General features: G+C 36.7%; 1 protein-coding gene and 1 long non-coding RNA gene across 2 annotated transcripts in view; one reads left to right on the top strand and one right to left on the bottom strand.

Moving 5' to 3' along the window:
* LOC134673468 (uncharacterized) overlaps positions 1-16,156 on the bottom strand; it is a 105,285-nt gene extending 89,129 nt beyond the window's left edge. Inside the window, exon 1 of the long non-coding RNA XR_010099486.1 lies at positions 16,145-16,156. This is a non-coding gene — a long non-coding RNA (uncharacterized LOC134673468). The remainder of the gene's footprint in view (positions 1-16,144) is intronic.
* The window catches only part of LOC134673466 (homeobox protein Nkx-2.1-like), a 44,566-nt gene continuing 31,942 nt past the window's right edge, over positions 5,511-18,134 (top strand). Inside the window, exons 1-2 of the mRNA XM_063531462.1 lie at positions 5,511-5,767; positions 12,943-13,133. Of these exons, the coding sequence (XP_063387532.1) occupies positions 5,541-5,767; positions 12,943-13,133 (418 nt within the window). The 5' untranslated portion in view covers positions 5,511-5,540. The remainder of the gene's footprint in view (positions 5,768-12,942; positions 13,134-18,134) is intronic.

Here is an 18,134-nt window from a genome sequence, read left to right on the forward strand (position 1 = left end):
TACTTTTTAGTTATCATCGAACAAGACATAGATGGCATTGTAGACGCCGCTACAAGAGGAGTTTTAGAGTGGCCCAATAGATGGCGCGGTAATCAAAGTTTTTAATACTCCATCTTTACGTAGATCTATGTTTTAAATAATGTGGCTATTCGACACTAGATGTCGCTAATCAACGCCTCCTTCAAGTTTACACTGGCAAAACACTAGGTACTACATCTATTGGGCGCTTTATATTTTATAAATATTAAAAACGGTTTACCGTTTATTCTTACGAGTTTCGGATATTTTGGCACAGTTGCTTTACATTTTTGGCCTTGCCTTTGAGGTCAAATGATCTTATTAATCGTTTCTATTTTATTTGACAATAACTGCTGTAGGGAATGAGAGGAAATTAAATCAGAGGGATCATTTAACTAACTTTGACTGCAGGATTTGGTAAGTAGGAACCTCTACTGGCTGCAATTTCCTATTTACAGTAAATACATACCTATAGTACGTATAATAGCTATTACAGGCATTAATGTCAATATTATTTATGCTTGTCGCTTGCCTTTAAGTATATTCCTACCTAGGTACCTACTTCAAAATATATGCACATTGCAATCCTAATTATTACTACGAGTAGGTAGCCGTGCCGTAGGTGTAATTATAAAAAATATATTCTTAGTTTCCTTTTCTGGTCCCTAGTTAGGCAAATCCTAAAAAATGCGTCTCTTCTCATAAATAATTAGTCATCAATTGTATACATTACAAGTTGTTAACATTATTGGATTAACAAATAGGTAGGACATCTATATACATATAAGTTATAAGGCAGGGGTAAAATAAAACAACCATTAATAATTTTATTCTTAAATATTATTCAGTTTTATTAAATGAAATAAACAACATAATTCGTCACGTCTCCATGTATACATATAAACTAACGTACAATTATATACCTACCTATAGGTATCTATTACAAACAAGCACGTGAATTTGGTAGTTTTATAGATTTTAATTGTATATCTCAGTAGGTAGGTGCATACGGTTACAAGCGCAATATAAGCCATAGTTCTTGTCTTTTAAACATATGTAAGTACCTATATTAATGATACAATTTTATTATAAAATACGGCATCAAACAAATTAATTTCTCTCTAACAAGTCCAATATAAAGTTACAAAGCCTGTGTTACACTGCCGGCGTATTATGGATGGCACCATCCATACGACCATCATATCCGTACTGCATGAAAGGCCGTTAGGATGGTTGACCCTATAGTTGACCATCAGGCACCAGTGTTGACTAGTAGATAGATAAATTCATGCTAAAAATTTTGCATATGGTCAACCATCGGCCTTAACTTGTCAACTACTGCTGCATCCACCAATAGAATATCGCTGTTGATTTACGTCATATATTTAGGTAGAGATCCGATTTTTTGCGGCGGAAAACCATCGCAATTTTTATAGTCATACTTAGAAGCTTAAAGGATGACTCACGTTAAACTGCAATCTCAACCGGAAGAAAACACGAAACATGTAGCTTATAGTTTATGTACGTAAGAAAAAAAGTGTTTTCTACAAATAAAATTCTGATATTTGCTTAATAATAAGGTAGGTACCTAATACCTACTTATGGCGTTATTCATAAACGCGATACTGGCACGAATTAGCTATGAATCGTTTGCCTTTATCTGCTATTTTTACTTATGTATTTGTAAGAAAGGGATAAGACATAATTTAACTAAATTAGGCCCGTAAAGTTTTATAAATAAGGGGGTTAGGGCACAGAATAAATAATAGTACTAAGTACAGAAGACTCACTCTCTAACAAAACGCGTCTGTTACGATCAGCACAGATATGGCCGCTAGGTGGCGACAGCGCCACGCGCGGCTTATGGCAAACCCCAAAATTGGGGCCGAACGGATGTACTTTTAGCTGTAGCAAAGCCATGAAATCGCGGAGTGAGACACGCCTGGTTAGGGTACCTATCGGGTATATATCGGATTCGGATATCCGGTAGATATCCGGCCGCCGAATATTCGACCAGCAGAACTGTACCTACATTTCGGTTTTTCAGGTGCGCATTCTGCAGGTTTGACCTGTTTCCTAGTTCGTTCGCGCGGACTCATTTATTTTCTAGGTACGAAATGAGTGCGTGTGGGAATGATTAAATTGTTTTAAAATAATAAACAGGTACGAATATGACCGTGGCTGTTTCTCAAATCCAATTGGTTTACTCCGAATTCAAGCAATGTATCCGGTATCCGGCCGGATAGTAGGTCACTATCCGGTATCCGGCCGGCTAGTAAAATAATGACTGGATAGGCCGGTTACCGGATAGTAACCGGATATCCGGTGCATCTCTAATTGATAGGTAGATCATTAACTTTGGTAACAACCGCCTTAGGAAAATATACAAAAATAGGCAACGTAGCGTAGATAGGTACTAACTACCTTACCCCTTATTCATTAAACGCGCTACAAACCTCACTTAGCTAATAATCGTTAGTCTTTATCTGTCATTTAAGTAAGTAACACTTTATTGTACGGAAGAGAGGAATAAAGGTACATCAGATAGAACATAAATATAGTACGAGGGCGAAATTATCCATAAGAGGGAACTTTTCCAGTGATAATATTTAGGTACTTAAATCAATTTAGGCAAAACCAAATTTTATTTGTTTATCGTAATAAAAAAAAAACAAAGAAAGCACTTGGAAAGAAAAAAGGCTCTAGCTCTACATTTCTCTTTCTGCACACTTTTTAGAAGAACAATGCTCCACTTTCAGGAAAGAAATGAAAAAAAACCTTACCATATTTATGGGTAACTATAGTACTTAGTTTAAATAGCTATACAGTAGGTACACATGGTGCTACATTACCACTAGTGCGTTAATTACCGGGTGCACCTACATTTGTTATAATTACTTTTCATATATTATAGTTTGATATATCGTTATTTTGAATAACGTAATAAATGGCATACTACGGTAATACCTAATTAACGGTATACATAATGCTGTTATTGGTATAATTGTCATAAGGTATATTTATACTTCGTCTAATATACATTGTCATAATTGACATCACATACTTATTTATGTGGCATAATAGTTGCATGACATAAATGGGTTAGGTTAGGTTGGAACTGCGATTCCGCACAAACAAATAACTACCTAACAAAAGGAGGGTTAGGTTAGGTTAGAACTTTGACCCTCCGTAGAATAAAATACTAGAGCAAAAAAAGTGGTTTAGGTTAGGTTTGAACTGCGGCCCCCCGCAGAACGAAAACCGTGACAAAATTGGTTCGGTTAGGTTAGAGCTGCGACCACCCTAAAATAAAATAGCTAGCAAGAGCAGTAGGTCTGACAAAAAAGTATGTAAAACTACGTTATCAGTAAAATAAATATGTCAAAAAATTTTATAAAATATATGTATTTATACTTGATAAAATTGTATGAAGTATTACGTTATACAAAAATATACTATAACAAATGTAATTATAAAATATGTCTATATACTATTTGAAAATTATATTACATTAGGCATTATATCAATATATGACAGTTTAAATGAAATCACAATATAATAAAGGAAACGTATAATAAAAATTACATTATAACATACAATAATATATCAAGTGGCGTTATAACAAATGTATGATAGTTTTTTTATAATTATTATATTAACCATTACACACCCACACCAACCACATAAATACGCGCCTATGTTGAAAATTTAAAGGGCCATATGTACCTACTGTAAAACGTAGTACCTAATTATAATGCACGTGCGAAAAGGTAATTCGCAACTTCGCAATTCGGTCGTGTTTCAATTTATCGCCACCCGTTGCGAATTTCCTACTTTTCGCACTTGTATGGTAATGTAGGTACCTGCTATTACTACACGTTGTATCGTAATGTACTAATGTAAGATGTTTCAACAATAATGTTCTAAAAATACTAAAAATATTATACCTACTATATATAATTAAGCGCGGATCTTAGGTACAGTCAGCAGCAGAAGTTGCTAAGCGCTCGAGATGTTCAAAATTACCTTGACACGCTCTTATTCTCTCAACAATAAAGTCGCGTTAAGATCATTTTGAACACCTGGCCCGCTTAGCAACTTCTGCTGCTGACTGTACCTACACATAACAATTGTCATGGCACTTGATATTGGGTTCCTATAAATTGACATGTGGCTATGTAATTTGTACTGGAATCATAATTATGCTGCGTAATAAATAAATTTAATCTAAATGTAAACTTTTTACAAGGTCGTCAACAATTATAGTTCGTTATATTTTAGCATTAGAAATAAGGTAAACAATTTTGATGTATCTTTTAATTGAAAAACACATTTTAAATAAGATACGGCAAATATGTAACATATATGAATCTAATACGATCATTTATATTCTTCTGCTTTCATAAGTACCTAATAGTTACTGATTTTTAAGAAGCGTTTTTGAATTAAAAGACAAGAAGAATTCTTCCAAGTTCATTCTAATGCTAAAAAAACGAACTATAACTATAGATAAGGTAATTGAGCTAGACTGGTACAAAGTAGGTAAATTGACAATTCGGAGACCTTATCGCGAATACTTAGGCATAGGCGAAGTCTATAGGGTCATGCGCTAGTTTCCGCGTCCAGCTCTCTCTTTCGTCTACTTGACGGAGTAGCAAATAATACCTATACTATGGGTAGTTATTTTATTTTTAATTCTCTACTAGCGATATATCATTTTTATGTAGTATTTTTTAGTATCTATTGTTTAGACATTAAGGATTGCAATAAGTCCGTGCGGCAAGGTAGGTTAATTTATATTAAAATTCGTCAAGTGGACGAAAACTAAAGCTGGACGCTTAGCTTTAGTTTTGTACATGGGATTGGTGAGCGAAAAAGTTTTTCACAATGTAATTTTAAGTAGATAATCTCTCAAAACAGTTCATAGCACTTTTCATTAGGTAATGTTACATTTCTGCTCAATTTTTAAGTTCAATTACTTATTGCCTAAAATAACAAATAAATTATTTGTAGGACAAAAAGATGAATAAACAACAATCATTTAAAATCAACTAGATTCATTTTAGTTACATACATTTATGAGAGTAGGTAATAGGTAAATTCCGCGTGTAAATTTTTTAGAACATTTAAATAGTAACATACATAGAGTAATACGTACCTATAAATGTGAACATAGAAAAAAGTGCCAAAACACAGACTAACAGAACCGTAATGAACCGTAACAAACTCCATGACAGCGATACATAGACAATGTAATATCGAACGCAACGAATTGTTTCATTAGGACTGCCCGTGCACGAGTGAGCCGGGCCGGCGAGACGCGATAATTAGCGGAGCGCGCCCCGCCACGGAGCGGCCGGCCCCTCGGGCTCCGCCAATAGCCGCGCCGCGCCGCGCCCACAGCCCGCGCGGGGCGGGGCCGCTCGAGTGCCGTAACCCGCGCCGGGGGCTCCGGCCGCCACTCTCGCCCCGAGAGCCACTAGAGGCTGAGCCGTCGAGTGGCGTCGAGTGTGGCCGGTCGGATGTCCGCGGAGGGCGGCGGCTACTCGCCGTGTCCGGCGGAGGCGCTGCCGGAACTGAGCGCCGCCGAGCTGGCGATGAGCTTATCGCCCAAGTCCGCGCTGCTGCAGCAGAACCTGTCGCAGCTGCAACTGCAGCACAGCACGCCCTTCTCCGTGACCGACATCCTGTCGCCGATCGAGGAGTACCGCAAGCTGGAGCTCGCCAACAACCCGCCGTCGCCGTACAGGTGCGTCGATCGATCGAGGGGGGGACCCTCCACCCGCTGATTTTTCGAGTGGCGAAGGTCCCGCCGAGAGTGCTCGAGCGGCGCTCGCCGCCGAAGGATATAGTTCGGTGACGTTTGTTTGTGCAGGTATGTTATGTTGTGATCGCCGGTCAAGTGGCGAGTGATGTGCGCCGACGCCTATATAGCCATGCGTGAGTGCCTCTAGGTAGGTACTTAGCCTTCTCTTATCTCCTCTTCGCAAACTCTTGTGCTTCAAAAGTTATACAATTATTTCAATGACACTTATTGCAATTTGAGTGGTGATCGTGTTACCGATAAAGCTGATAGTCTACGGATTGAACTTTGCGGCACTCCAATACTGATACGTGATTTATTATGGATATACCTACAAGTGTTATGCTCCCAAAGACTTAAAATATTTTAAGCAAACAAGAACATGGACTAGACTAGGTATTCACATAAAAGCATAAATAACGAAAATACAATACTAAATTTCATATTTAATTACTTACATTTTTTTACTGCGCTCTAATAAACGGCAATCGACTCGTTTTATTTTAGTGAAATAAAAGTGTGCTTTAAAACTACAATATTTAGTGAATTCTTATAAAACTAAACAAGCATTGTTGTTAGTTACAAAACAGTAACTTAATTTTTTTAAATTGCCGTTAATTTAGACATACGAGTACACAATGAATTTTTTTATTTAACACCACTTAATTTGTAATATTCCATATTGCTTCGGTACCAGCAAACCAGCCAAATAGGTACCTAGTAGGCCTAGTGACCCTATGCGTCGGTTAACTTGATATGTGCCTGTACTGTGCTTGCTCTGGACTGGACCATCAATATCATCATTAAATGTTATTGTTATTCAGAAATGGCGTAATCTGATACATACCTGTACCTATTTAGGTACCAATTCTTAAATAATGCCTAGCCATAAACGTTAGAAATCCAATTAGAAGCCGTTGTAAACTAATATGATTCCGTAGTTATTCAGTGTCAAAGATATATATAGGTATATAAATTAAACACTACTGCGAATGTTACCGACTGAATAGGTACCATAATATAGGTTAGTTGTTTAATTATGTTTTATTTAGGTATAGGAATATTGAGATTGTATGCAATAAAGTTCCTCATAAAGCTCTTTCATATAGGTGACGGTCATTATTTGCTTCAGAGCTTAGCTTAATTCTTATAAAAAAAATATAACAAAAAAATAAATGCAGCTTTACCTTATTTTTCGTTACATAGGTATATTTTGAATCAAACCCAATAATTTAACGAAATGTAACACGGAATAATTTTTGGGCAAACATTACGATTAAGGATAGAAACATAAATAATTTGCTTTGTAGGTATCGTGTTACGAGTATGTATGTACTGTTTTTATTTTTACTTAGTAGGTAACTTATTTAATGAAATATTACATTTGTATAGGTAACTCAATGTAAAGCCATTTTGCAATAAATAATTAAATTCATAGGTTCATTCAATCTAGCAATTTTTATAGTAGGTATGAGATACCAACACCTTGTTGTCTTAGGTCTTTCTTTATTTATATAATAGTAATTTTAAGGACTCTACATAACTTAAGCGTACAGTTGAAAAAATGATTACCATCACTATGGTAAACTCACACGAGCATCCTTATTTCTTTATTGACATTGCCAATACGGACAAGTAGGTAGGTATGTTGGTTCTTGGTAGTTACAGCAGTAGGTAGATATGACGCAATGCCATCAACAGCTTTTCAACACTAAATTACATGCACAAGAGTGTTTGTTCTGCCATAAGAGCCGTGGACTCACACATTTGGGTAAACACGATGTTAATTCTCGCACTTGGTTTAGTTTGGAAAAATACAAGAAGTGCTGTTTTTTCGGTGAAAATTTACACACGTGCTCTGTCCGTGTATTACTTGGCAAAGTGTACATATAGTAGTGTACCCTATGATGGGCGTGGAACCAGTAATGGGCCAAAAAACCACAAATCCTGTAAAATAAGTGTCTAAAAGTAGTTTATAAACACTGCCTGTATATTATCATAAATAAGAATCCTAGAGCTGTTTCAGTTTGAATTTTTATTAAATTTGGTTGTTTTTTAAGAAATTGGCGTCAACCCAAAAGTTGACGTGTCACTGAAAAAAAATACCACTACGAATTCTTAACATCTTCGCTAAGAGAGGTGAGTTAATTTATTAAATTTTAATTAATTAATACTTGATGAAAACTAAAATGTGTTTTGTTAATTGCATTTACCATGAGATAAGGTATACAACATACTATGTTGTGAGTCCACAGATGTAAAAAAATAGTGGTATTTGGCCCAATCCCATTATAGGAGCTGTAAAACTGCATACCTCCTATAATGGGAAATTTACATAATGATGCTTGCCATGCCATCATTTCATGTTTAAACAATACAGAAGTAAAATGTAGTTACGAAATATGTCAACCAGGAGGTATGCTCGGACTTCGGATAAATTAATATCGTTTTTTAGTGTGGGTCAAATCTTGGTAGCCGAGTTTGAGCCACTTTCCCGTTTTCCGATTGAGTTGAAATTTTGTATTCGTAATTAAATATGCAAATCGGATGATAATGCAATATTATGATAACATGGACCAGATCTGATGACCTATTTCAATATTTTATACTGATAGAGCAGTGTCCATTACTGGGGGGCCCATTACTGGAGCTTTGGTGTCCATGACTGGAGAAAAATAGCATAGTTTTAATTTGTTAAGTATGTGGAAACTCATTGCAGTATCTTTGATACAACACGCCTGAAACATGAAAGACGGGTAGGACTTTCATCTTTCAATACGCTAAGCGGTAGACCATTCACATGTATTAGGGAAATATCACAAATACTCCAAATTCCCTCTTAAATGTCCCATGACTGGTGCTGTTACTATAGGTAGGTTTGGCAGTTACTTACAGTTTGTTCGGTGACGAAATTTAGTAAATTATTAATTTTTTTATTTATTTTACCAATTTTGATGACTAGTTAATATTTTTAGTCTTTTATTAAAATATAGCGTTTGGCAAGAACAAAATATACACATGTTGAAAATAGTTGTACCTTACCGAGGTTTTCCTAAAATTAAAAGTTATTATTAAAATATCCATCAATTTTAATTTTGATGTGTAGGTACCTACACATCAATATAAACAACAACTTTTTTTAAATCTACTATACTCTTCTTTACTCTTTATTGGATATTTTCGTTTAATTAGTCATATGTCATCAACTCATCATTCATGGAGAAATGACCACTCCTGTTTTATTTATGTTAAATTAAAACGAAATAGGAACTCATCATTGTTTTATTCCTCCATTTGTATCTTTTTATTGTGGTGTCTCGATAAAGAGTAGGTATTCTATTCTATTCTACTCAAATACGAGTATAACAAAAAAATACATATTAATAATTACGTACCTATGATTCGCGAAGTACCTAATCATGTGTGCGTAATTAAATATATTCAGCGTCTGGCAAAATTAAGGACTACAGTTACTCAAACTAAAAATTCTTAGATATCTTCCATTCTTTTAAAACAAATCCCTATTTCTATATTTAACGTCCAATCATTTTGTACTATTAAATCTTCGAAATCAGCTAAAGTCGTATGTCCAAGCTATGTCCCATTCGCCAGACGCTGAGCGGCGCACCCCGCACACGCACCGGCCCCGTCGGCCTCGTTGGCCCCGTCGGACTCTAGAGGCCTAGGACATGCAGGACCCGGTCTGGTTCGGGCACGAGCTGCCGCGCAGCCTCTTGTACCATATCGATGCTGAGACGGCTAAGTAAGTGCTAAATACCTAGTTAAATACTTACTTATAAAATAATTTATTCATATATATAAAATAGTACATTTGAAAGCTAATAATTTGTAATCATATATGTAGGTACTGAAACTTATTCGTAAAGTTTCTTAATTTTGTCGCATTGCTATGTGAGATATCGTGTCGAAAATTAATATTTAAGGAGCATTTAAAATTATAAAATATGTGTAGGCATATGTTTTCATAAAAACATTGCTATTAAACATCATTATATTAATTACCGCCACACATGGTCGAAAAATGTATTCACTGTTCATTACTTTTCAGTTATTACAATATAATTATTCTTATACTGACGAAACGGCCAAAACACATAATTTCGACTAAGGTTTAAGGTTTGTGAAGTTAGGGCTTGTAGAGTTAGGGCGTGTAGATTTAAAAGTTTGGCTCTTCATTAAATCTGTAAACATTTTGACTGTGCGAGATATAAATATATACGAGTATTCATATGGTCTCCTCTTGGCAACATTTTACATGAATATGTTTTTGGTGGGATCTAAAATACTCCAAATATCCTCTTAAATGTTTCGTGATTAGTGCCGTTAATACCTATTTAATTAATTAGGTCACTGATATACCTACATTTAATATAAATATTTTAAACTGACTTTTTTGAAAAAGATACGTGTTCAATTTGGTATGATCAAGGCATTCGTGTTGGTTACCTATTTTAGTCGCCTTAATTAAGTTGGTAAACCGAAACTTAATCGTTTAAACCTGCCAAGATCATTCTTGGCCTATAGTAGGTACCAGTTCTCTATTCAACTAAAACAACAACTGACAATTAACAAAATTAACAAAGCACCAGCAGAATCGAAAGATAACAGAGTTAAATCAATTAAAATTATCCCCAATTATAACGTCCTAACCTAAAACGGTTGGCGGGAATTTTCCCGCCCTGTCAAAACTCAATTTGTCAAGTCAAACATCGTAATGGCGGAGGGTGTTTTATCGACGGAACGCTAATCTCTATTTAGGTGCTTTAAGGTTTAAATTCACAGGTCGGTGGTATGAATGGTCCCGTTAGAGGGCGCGGAGATTAAATTGTGTAAATAGGGATTAAGCAGATAAGCTGTGCATTGTCTAGTAGTATGGCGCCGGGCCGATGCGTGTGGCTGATTTGGGTCAACCCATGGTCTAGTAGCAGAAGTAAAAAAAAACTGTCGAGTGCACGCTGACGTACGACTGTTGACGACTGTCACTTTCAGGAAGGGATTTTTGATCACTTCTTTATGTGTCCATTATAATCCTCTTTTGTTTAGTTGGATGGAAAATGACGTGTCAATTGATTTCTCAGATCACGCGCAATCACAAATCACAACGATTAAAATTAATTTTACCTTCTCAAACCTTTCGTACCTAATATTTAGGTTATACCATGTTGTTTTAATCCAATATTTTTTTTATATTTCTAAGGCGTAAAATTAAAGATTAAGTACTTAGGAACTTACAGAAGTAAGCTAAGCCAGGTGAAGCTGTCCAAATAGTTGGATCATACAGAAAATTGGAGTTCTCTATTGTCTTTTTTGTTGGTGATACAAAATTACAAATGTTCACAATTTTGATCGCACAAGTTTATCTTTTTTTCCTTTTTTATTTTAATTACCTACATTTTCATAAGTCATACAGATGTATAATATATATTTAATGTACAAAGTCGTGTTTTTCCAAACTTGAGTGATATAGCTCAATGAACGCATGCTGGCCCATAACCTACAAAACGAAAACAAGCTTCTTAGTTGAGGTTTTATTCCTCATTGGGGTTGCAATTAGTGCTAGTACCTACCTATTAAAAGCGAACTTAGTAACTATAGTGCTCATACAAGAGAGAGGGCGCTTTGTAGTTTCTGTAGTGTATGTCATTTCGTCTAGGTCCATGCAAATATTGCAAATACTTAACTAAAGTGGTTTATAAGAAGAGATGCTGTTGATTTGCGTGGGAGGTTCCATTGACCACATAGTTCATGGGGAAATACACCACAATTTGAAGCAGTCGTTTATAATATTGTATTCAACATAATAATCGAAGTCTATAGTCCGCCAAGAAATTGTAGAAAATTATTGTGGGCGCCACTTCATACGTAACTGTCACATTTTTGACGTAAAATTCTTAACCATGGCAACAATTTAGTAGGGAAAAGTTCAGTTTATTTCTACTATTTTATGTGGCACTATACGTTAAAAATTTTAATGTACTTAGATTCTAATAGTTAACGGCAATTGTTGACAATGATGGTCATAAAATTACAAACAAAACAAACTCTTTAGACTAATTGGCGGTAAATGAAATACATATCATGGAACACCGCGCAATAGCCATCGTAGCTGTAGATTTAATTAAAATCGGTTTCATATGTCACAAATAATATGTCTTAATTTGATCAATTACATATTTTAAAAAGCATTTTTCTTAAATATCTGTTATGACAAACCAAACAAACTTGCATTGCGCAGTACTCATAAAAATGGCATTCTCACGCCGGAATATTTATTATTCCCATATGGTATTGCAACATTTTACCTTTGAAATTGTCTTGAACATAACACACGCCAGCTCAATGACATTATGTGGGCGTACAAACACCACTAAGAGCTAAGATGACTGCTTATCATAAAGCCCCCTCCACACTTGTACGAGTGTGGAGCGGGCTTAACAATTGTCAGGGTTAGATTCAGGTTCAATAACGACAGAATAAGATACGGAATTAGCTCTTCTGATTTACAAACTAAGGGCATAGAAAAAGGATACCGTTTTAAGATGATGTCTGCCAGACGCCTAGATATCTTAATAAGAGCGGCATTGTATGGGAGATCTTTCTATTGACAAAGCTGGTTTGCCAGAGCTTATGTATAGTTCGTTTTTTTAGCATTAGAAAGAACTTGCAAGAAGGTAAGCGATCTTGACATGTCTTTTAATTGAAAAACGCTTTATAAAAATATAAAACTAATACTTATGAAAGCAGAAGAATATAAATGATCGTATTAGATTCATAATTGTTACATAATTGCCGTAACTTATTTTTAAAATGTGTTTTTCAATTAAAAGACACATTAAGATTGTTTACCTAATTTCTAATGCTAAAAAAAACGAAGTATAGGTAGCATAATACTTTAAGGGCTCATTTAGACGATGCGAGAACTCATGCGAGTTTCATTACGTTGCGGGTTTTGATCGGTCGGTTGAATTGGACATAACTAACAGTCCGCAATGTAACTAAAATAGCATGCGAGTTCGCGCGCCGTCTAAATCAGTCCTAACTTCCCCTGGAATTACCCCTTTTGAAAAATCCCAAGTCTTAACGATCTTTTCCCTCCCCAGGTCAAACTCCTCGGGTAGCAGTATCAACTCCCCGCTCGGCGGGGGCTCGTGCATGGCGGGCAACCCGTACGCCGTGCCGCTGTACGGGCAACCCGTGCAGGGCTACGGCTGCGCGCCCTCGGACCTGCCGCACTACGGAGACATGCGCGGGGCCTCGTGGTACCCCGCATCCAACGACCCCAGGTTTGCCAGTGAGTGATTCATACCGGTCTTTCAAAATACGGATAGACAGGGTCGCCATGTACAGAGTTACTTCAACAACCGCGAATAAGCTATATGACTTGATGAAGCTGTTGTCGAACAGGGTTTAATCAGCAAAATATTATTTATATTCTGATTAATAATTATCAATTGCATAATATTAGGAAGTAATTCATAAATTAATTCGGTTTCTTCGGTTAATTTGAAATTAACCTTATCGACAACCGACAATGTGGCACCTTTTAGTTGAAAATGTCACATTTTATTGAAATAACAACTACAGTAAGTATATATTTTCTTTGATTGAACATAATAAATAGGTACCTACGTTTTGACCAACATGACACTAGATGCACTTGCCTGTCCATTTAATAGAAGTTGCTGGAAAAGTATAACATGCCAATGTTATTTTTAAATTGAGCCTCGTCCGAGTACTGTGAACGTGATATCACGTCGACAGAAAGTTTACTTCTGGCCCAAGCACACAAGATTTCATATAAAATGTATGAAAAGTCCAAATCCCCGGGGACTTAGGGTGGACTACTGTTTTTATTACGTTGTCTATCCTTGGGACTCGAATACTTGATGGGATGATGTGAAAATTTCTTGAAGGAAATTGGCAATGTATAATATTGGCGAAAATAAAATTGCTATTAGCAATCTATTAAATTAAACCTCGCAGAAACTTTATTTTTAAAACTGTAAGCAAACCTCCAAAAAGGCCATCAAATGGCCCGTAAAAGCAAAGAGGCGGGATATAATTCCATCGTGCAAAACTTTTTCAAGATGGCGTCGACGCGACGCATGCGCGCAACTTGACACCGGCTGCTAACTTAGCACATCCAATTTATCGTCATGCGATACTATGCAAAGGTTCATTATTTCGATAGGTGTGAAATCGTGTTGGGTTTCACTGCAAATTTGTTGGGGACCTTGTAAACATTCACTTTCGGATACTTTGGGGTAATATTTTTTTCGCGTAACGATGTCGTATGTAACCTAATGCAATGTTTTGCTATTACTTACTTTAGGTATAGGTATTTGATACACCTACTTAATCATGCCCTTAGGTATGATTGAATGATTTATGAATTGATGAAAATGATTGAATGTAGCAATAGGGATATTGACTGTACTTAAAATAAAGCACCAGAACATTAATAGAGAAAGGTGGACAGAAGTAGGTATTTTTAAATCGTATAGAACTATAAAGAGTAGGTAAGTTGACCGTAATGTTAATGTTGCTAGTACCTATTTCCTAAAGTCCATAGTGACAAATCATTTTTATGACAGTTAGAATAAGAAGCTGATTTGATTTAATAGTCAAATACCTGAAATCATCCTAAAATAAGTATAATTATACCTTTATGATGACTATCCGATCTTGAACGTACAATCTAAATCAGTTTAATTATATTTTAAACTTTAATAGCAAGTATACCTAGTTATTCTAAGTGTTCAATTAAACATTATAGACAAGAAAATATCCCTTTAATAAATTAAATTCATCCATGTCAATCCAATCAATCCATAGACAATTCTATCAAACGTATATTCAAATCTCGACCAAAATCTCAAGAATAAAGATTCTCAATACCGATTTCCCATCAATGGTGGCAAACCTGAGCCTGGGTAAACACCATTAAGTACAATAAAAAGCCAGAGTAAGTAAAACAAGCCTCCGTGCCGGGCGGTCGCGCGCGCGACTTAGTAACCAGAGATTAATGAGACAGACCAGACACTTTCCGAAGATTCTGGCGATGTCTAATGTGGTTTTCCATCAGAGAAGGGTCCTTATATACTTCATGTGCAATCTGTCAGAAATTCTGTTGGACTTTCATAAATTTCAGATAAAAATGACCTTATTGCACATCACGTGCCACAAATAGGGCCAAGTAGTTAAGTATATTCCCGTGTGTAAATGTAAACGGCTGTGCTGTGGCGGGTGTGTGTAAACGGCTAAAGAATGACAATTTTTTTCGCGATATCGGGGTTGGTCCACCTAATAGTAAAAGTTATAAACTGAAATAGATAATAGGTGCTACAAACATATATATATTTAGGTTTAAATTATAATTTGAACGATTGCTTAACTAGATTTCACAATGGCCAGAGTGTAAGATCTGCCGTATTCGAACTTCAAGATATTCACAAGAGACGAAACGTACTAGATCCATTCTAGATACGTTATAGTTTAGATATCAACTAGTTCTCTTTTGCAGCGCAATTCGGGTAACGTTAGATAGAGTAAGATTAGATGTGAATTAGATCTCTAAGTCATATCCTGTGGAAATCGTATCTCCAGCCAGAATCGCGCAAATGTTAAATTTGACAGGTTAGATCTTAAACATATCGTTATCGTATCTTGGTGATGGCTAAAAGATGTCTAATAGATGTCTATTTCAAAATCCGAATCGGGCCCATTGACCATTTTTTGATTATACGTGTGTAAAATCGCACCTCAAAGAACTCCAAGGAATAACAAAGTACAAAGTACAATTACCGTGTCTGACACGATCGTACTCTGTAACTTGATCGGTTGAGCCCTCCCTGCAGGTGCACGGAGTATCGCGTTGCCGTGCCGCCGGCCAATTGCGATCACTTCTCTACACGATGCTACTCGTTTGGGGATCTGTTACAAGATAATGCTGTGATGCCCAGAACAGATCATTTAGGGTGGACCATAAAATAAACCACAATGTAGTGCAATTTTGTCACAGTAAAATACTCAGAGGGACAGTGTACGATTACATTACTTATTACACTGCACCGCCGCGAAATACAAGGCCCTACCACGAAAATTGTAAACGAAATTTCTTTATTTGAATAAGAGAGGCAGATAACAAAATTTGACAATTTGACAGCCGGCGTATGGATGGCTTTATCCATCTTAGTCCACGTGATAAAATAACTGTCACTTTTTAACACCGTGGGATAGAAAGTGACGGACACCGATTTATCACGCTGTCACGTAGACAAGAACGACCATCATTATACGTACTGGATCATAAAAATAACATTACAAAAACATTGTCACATTGCTTTACCGTTTTGCCACAATAAACAGAAGGCGGATTGCGAAAACATAGGTAGAATTTGATCTTGTGACCCCCCCCTCAACCCTAACCTTAAAGCTGGATCCACCCGTGGTTAAATAGTTTGTTTTCTCCACTCAATATTATTGTAGATTATGTATTCCTATCTATGTATGAAAAAACTCTTTCTTATATACGTACCTAACATCAAACTTAACATGTTTTAATTTATCGCCACTCGTTGCGAATTTCCTATTTTTTTTTTCGCACTTGTATCGTAAATATGTACTATTACAGACTTAAATTTTATTTCAAACAATGAAAATTTTAACTCGAAACGTAAACTAATTTCGAATTTGGAACACTCGAGAGACAAGATGGTTGTCACCCGACACCACTCGAACGGTAGACAATACAAACCCAAAGACAATAATTGAGAATCCAAAACTTGGTTCCATAGAAAACCCAGTAGTCTGAGATGACTGGGAGAAAGTACAAACAAACTGATTGAGTCAACAATAATAAACTGTCTATCTCGAACAGCTCGGAAAACAAAGATGGCGGCTAATCGGGGGATAATTAGGCGCGAAACGTTTCGAAATCGCGGCTCGAACGCTGCAACTGACGCAACTCACATCATGAATAACCCTAATTAAATCACTCTAGTCAACTTAAATTACGTAGGTACCTACTATTTTTGTAGTGCCTCATGAAAAAACTAAGTCAATGATTTATTATCCGGTTAGTTAACTATTCAAAAGAACCTAGTCATTAATGACGCACTTGTGTATTGAAGCCCGTACCTCGTCCCGGTTACCTATTCTCTATCTATGTATGCCTCTGTTAGTTTGCGAATAACGTCATTATGGTCAAACAAAGTGCTCCGCGGTGTTTACTTATTGTAATATGCAATTAGTTCGGCGTTTATAATCCACCGGGCTGTTTGATTTACCTTTTCTTTACAACACCGCAAACAAGCAGACAAAACAATGTGCTCAAGCGCAATCGGATCAAACAATTCTCAAGTGATTAAACTCTCGTACGAAAATAGAGGCACGCTTCCGCACAGATAAGCATCTTTAGAGGAGATTAAAACGGTAAACCTTAACCGAGTGATGTCTGTACAAAAAACATGCACTCGAATACCGTCCACCGAATTATTACACCACTAGAAAAAGTGGTCCGAGCGACGGCCCCTGCGGAACGCCCGGCGGCTGGACACCCGTACCTGTGTGTCCGGGGGAGTCTGTAGGCAGAGACAAAATAAGCAATTCCGTCCGATCGGTCCCATGTTTGTTCACCACTAGAGCTTTGGCTGGGTAAACATAAGGCCTCACGTCTGCAAATAGCATAAGGTCGATGCAGTCGAAGGCTCGGCCCGGTTCAGAGTATACGTAGTTAAAATTATTTTATCTATGGTAATACGAGGAATGAGCAAACAATGCCCTCCAGTTTGTTACTACTAAAAGTTCTTCAGCGTCTAGTGGGCCCTTAAAGTTTAAACTTGACACGTTTACAATTTGAAATTAATTTCAACGTTCGAAAAATACCTGCAGCGATAAGTGTTGCTATACATCAAACGGCGTCAGCGACACGCGGTCAGCTAGCTAAAATTAAAACTGCCGCGGGGAAAAAATAAGTGTGTGACACACTTAGTTGGCGTGTAGGCGCGCCTAATGCGCCGCGAGTGGACGCGTCAGCGGCAGGCGGCCGCAGTTTATCTTTCTTTAGTGTGGCAACACTGAGGGAAATAGCCCGCCGCGAAATTGTTTGCTATTTCATTTCCCACAGTCTCGGGGATGGACACTTCGCTTTGACATGTACCAGGTGGAGTGCATTGGGAATCCAATTAGAATTATCAGACTCCGTTGCATTCAGACTCCGTTATGCAACGGAGTTGTTTATTTATTTTTAAGTCAGTTAAGTTTGATTTGAACCGTTAGGTATAATGAAATC

The sequence above is a fragment of the Cydia fagiglandana genome, chromosome 18, assembly GCF_963556715.1.
Source record: "Cydia fagiglandana chromosome 18, ilCydFagi1.1, whole genome shotgun sequence".
Lineage (NCBI taxonomy): Eukaryota > Metazoa > Arthropoda > Insecta > Lepidoptera > Tortricidae > Cydia > Cydia fagiglandana.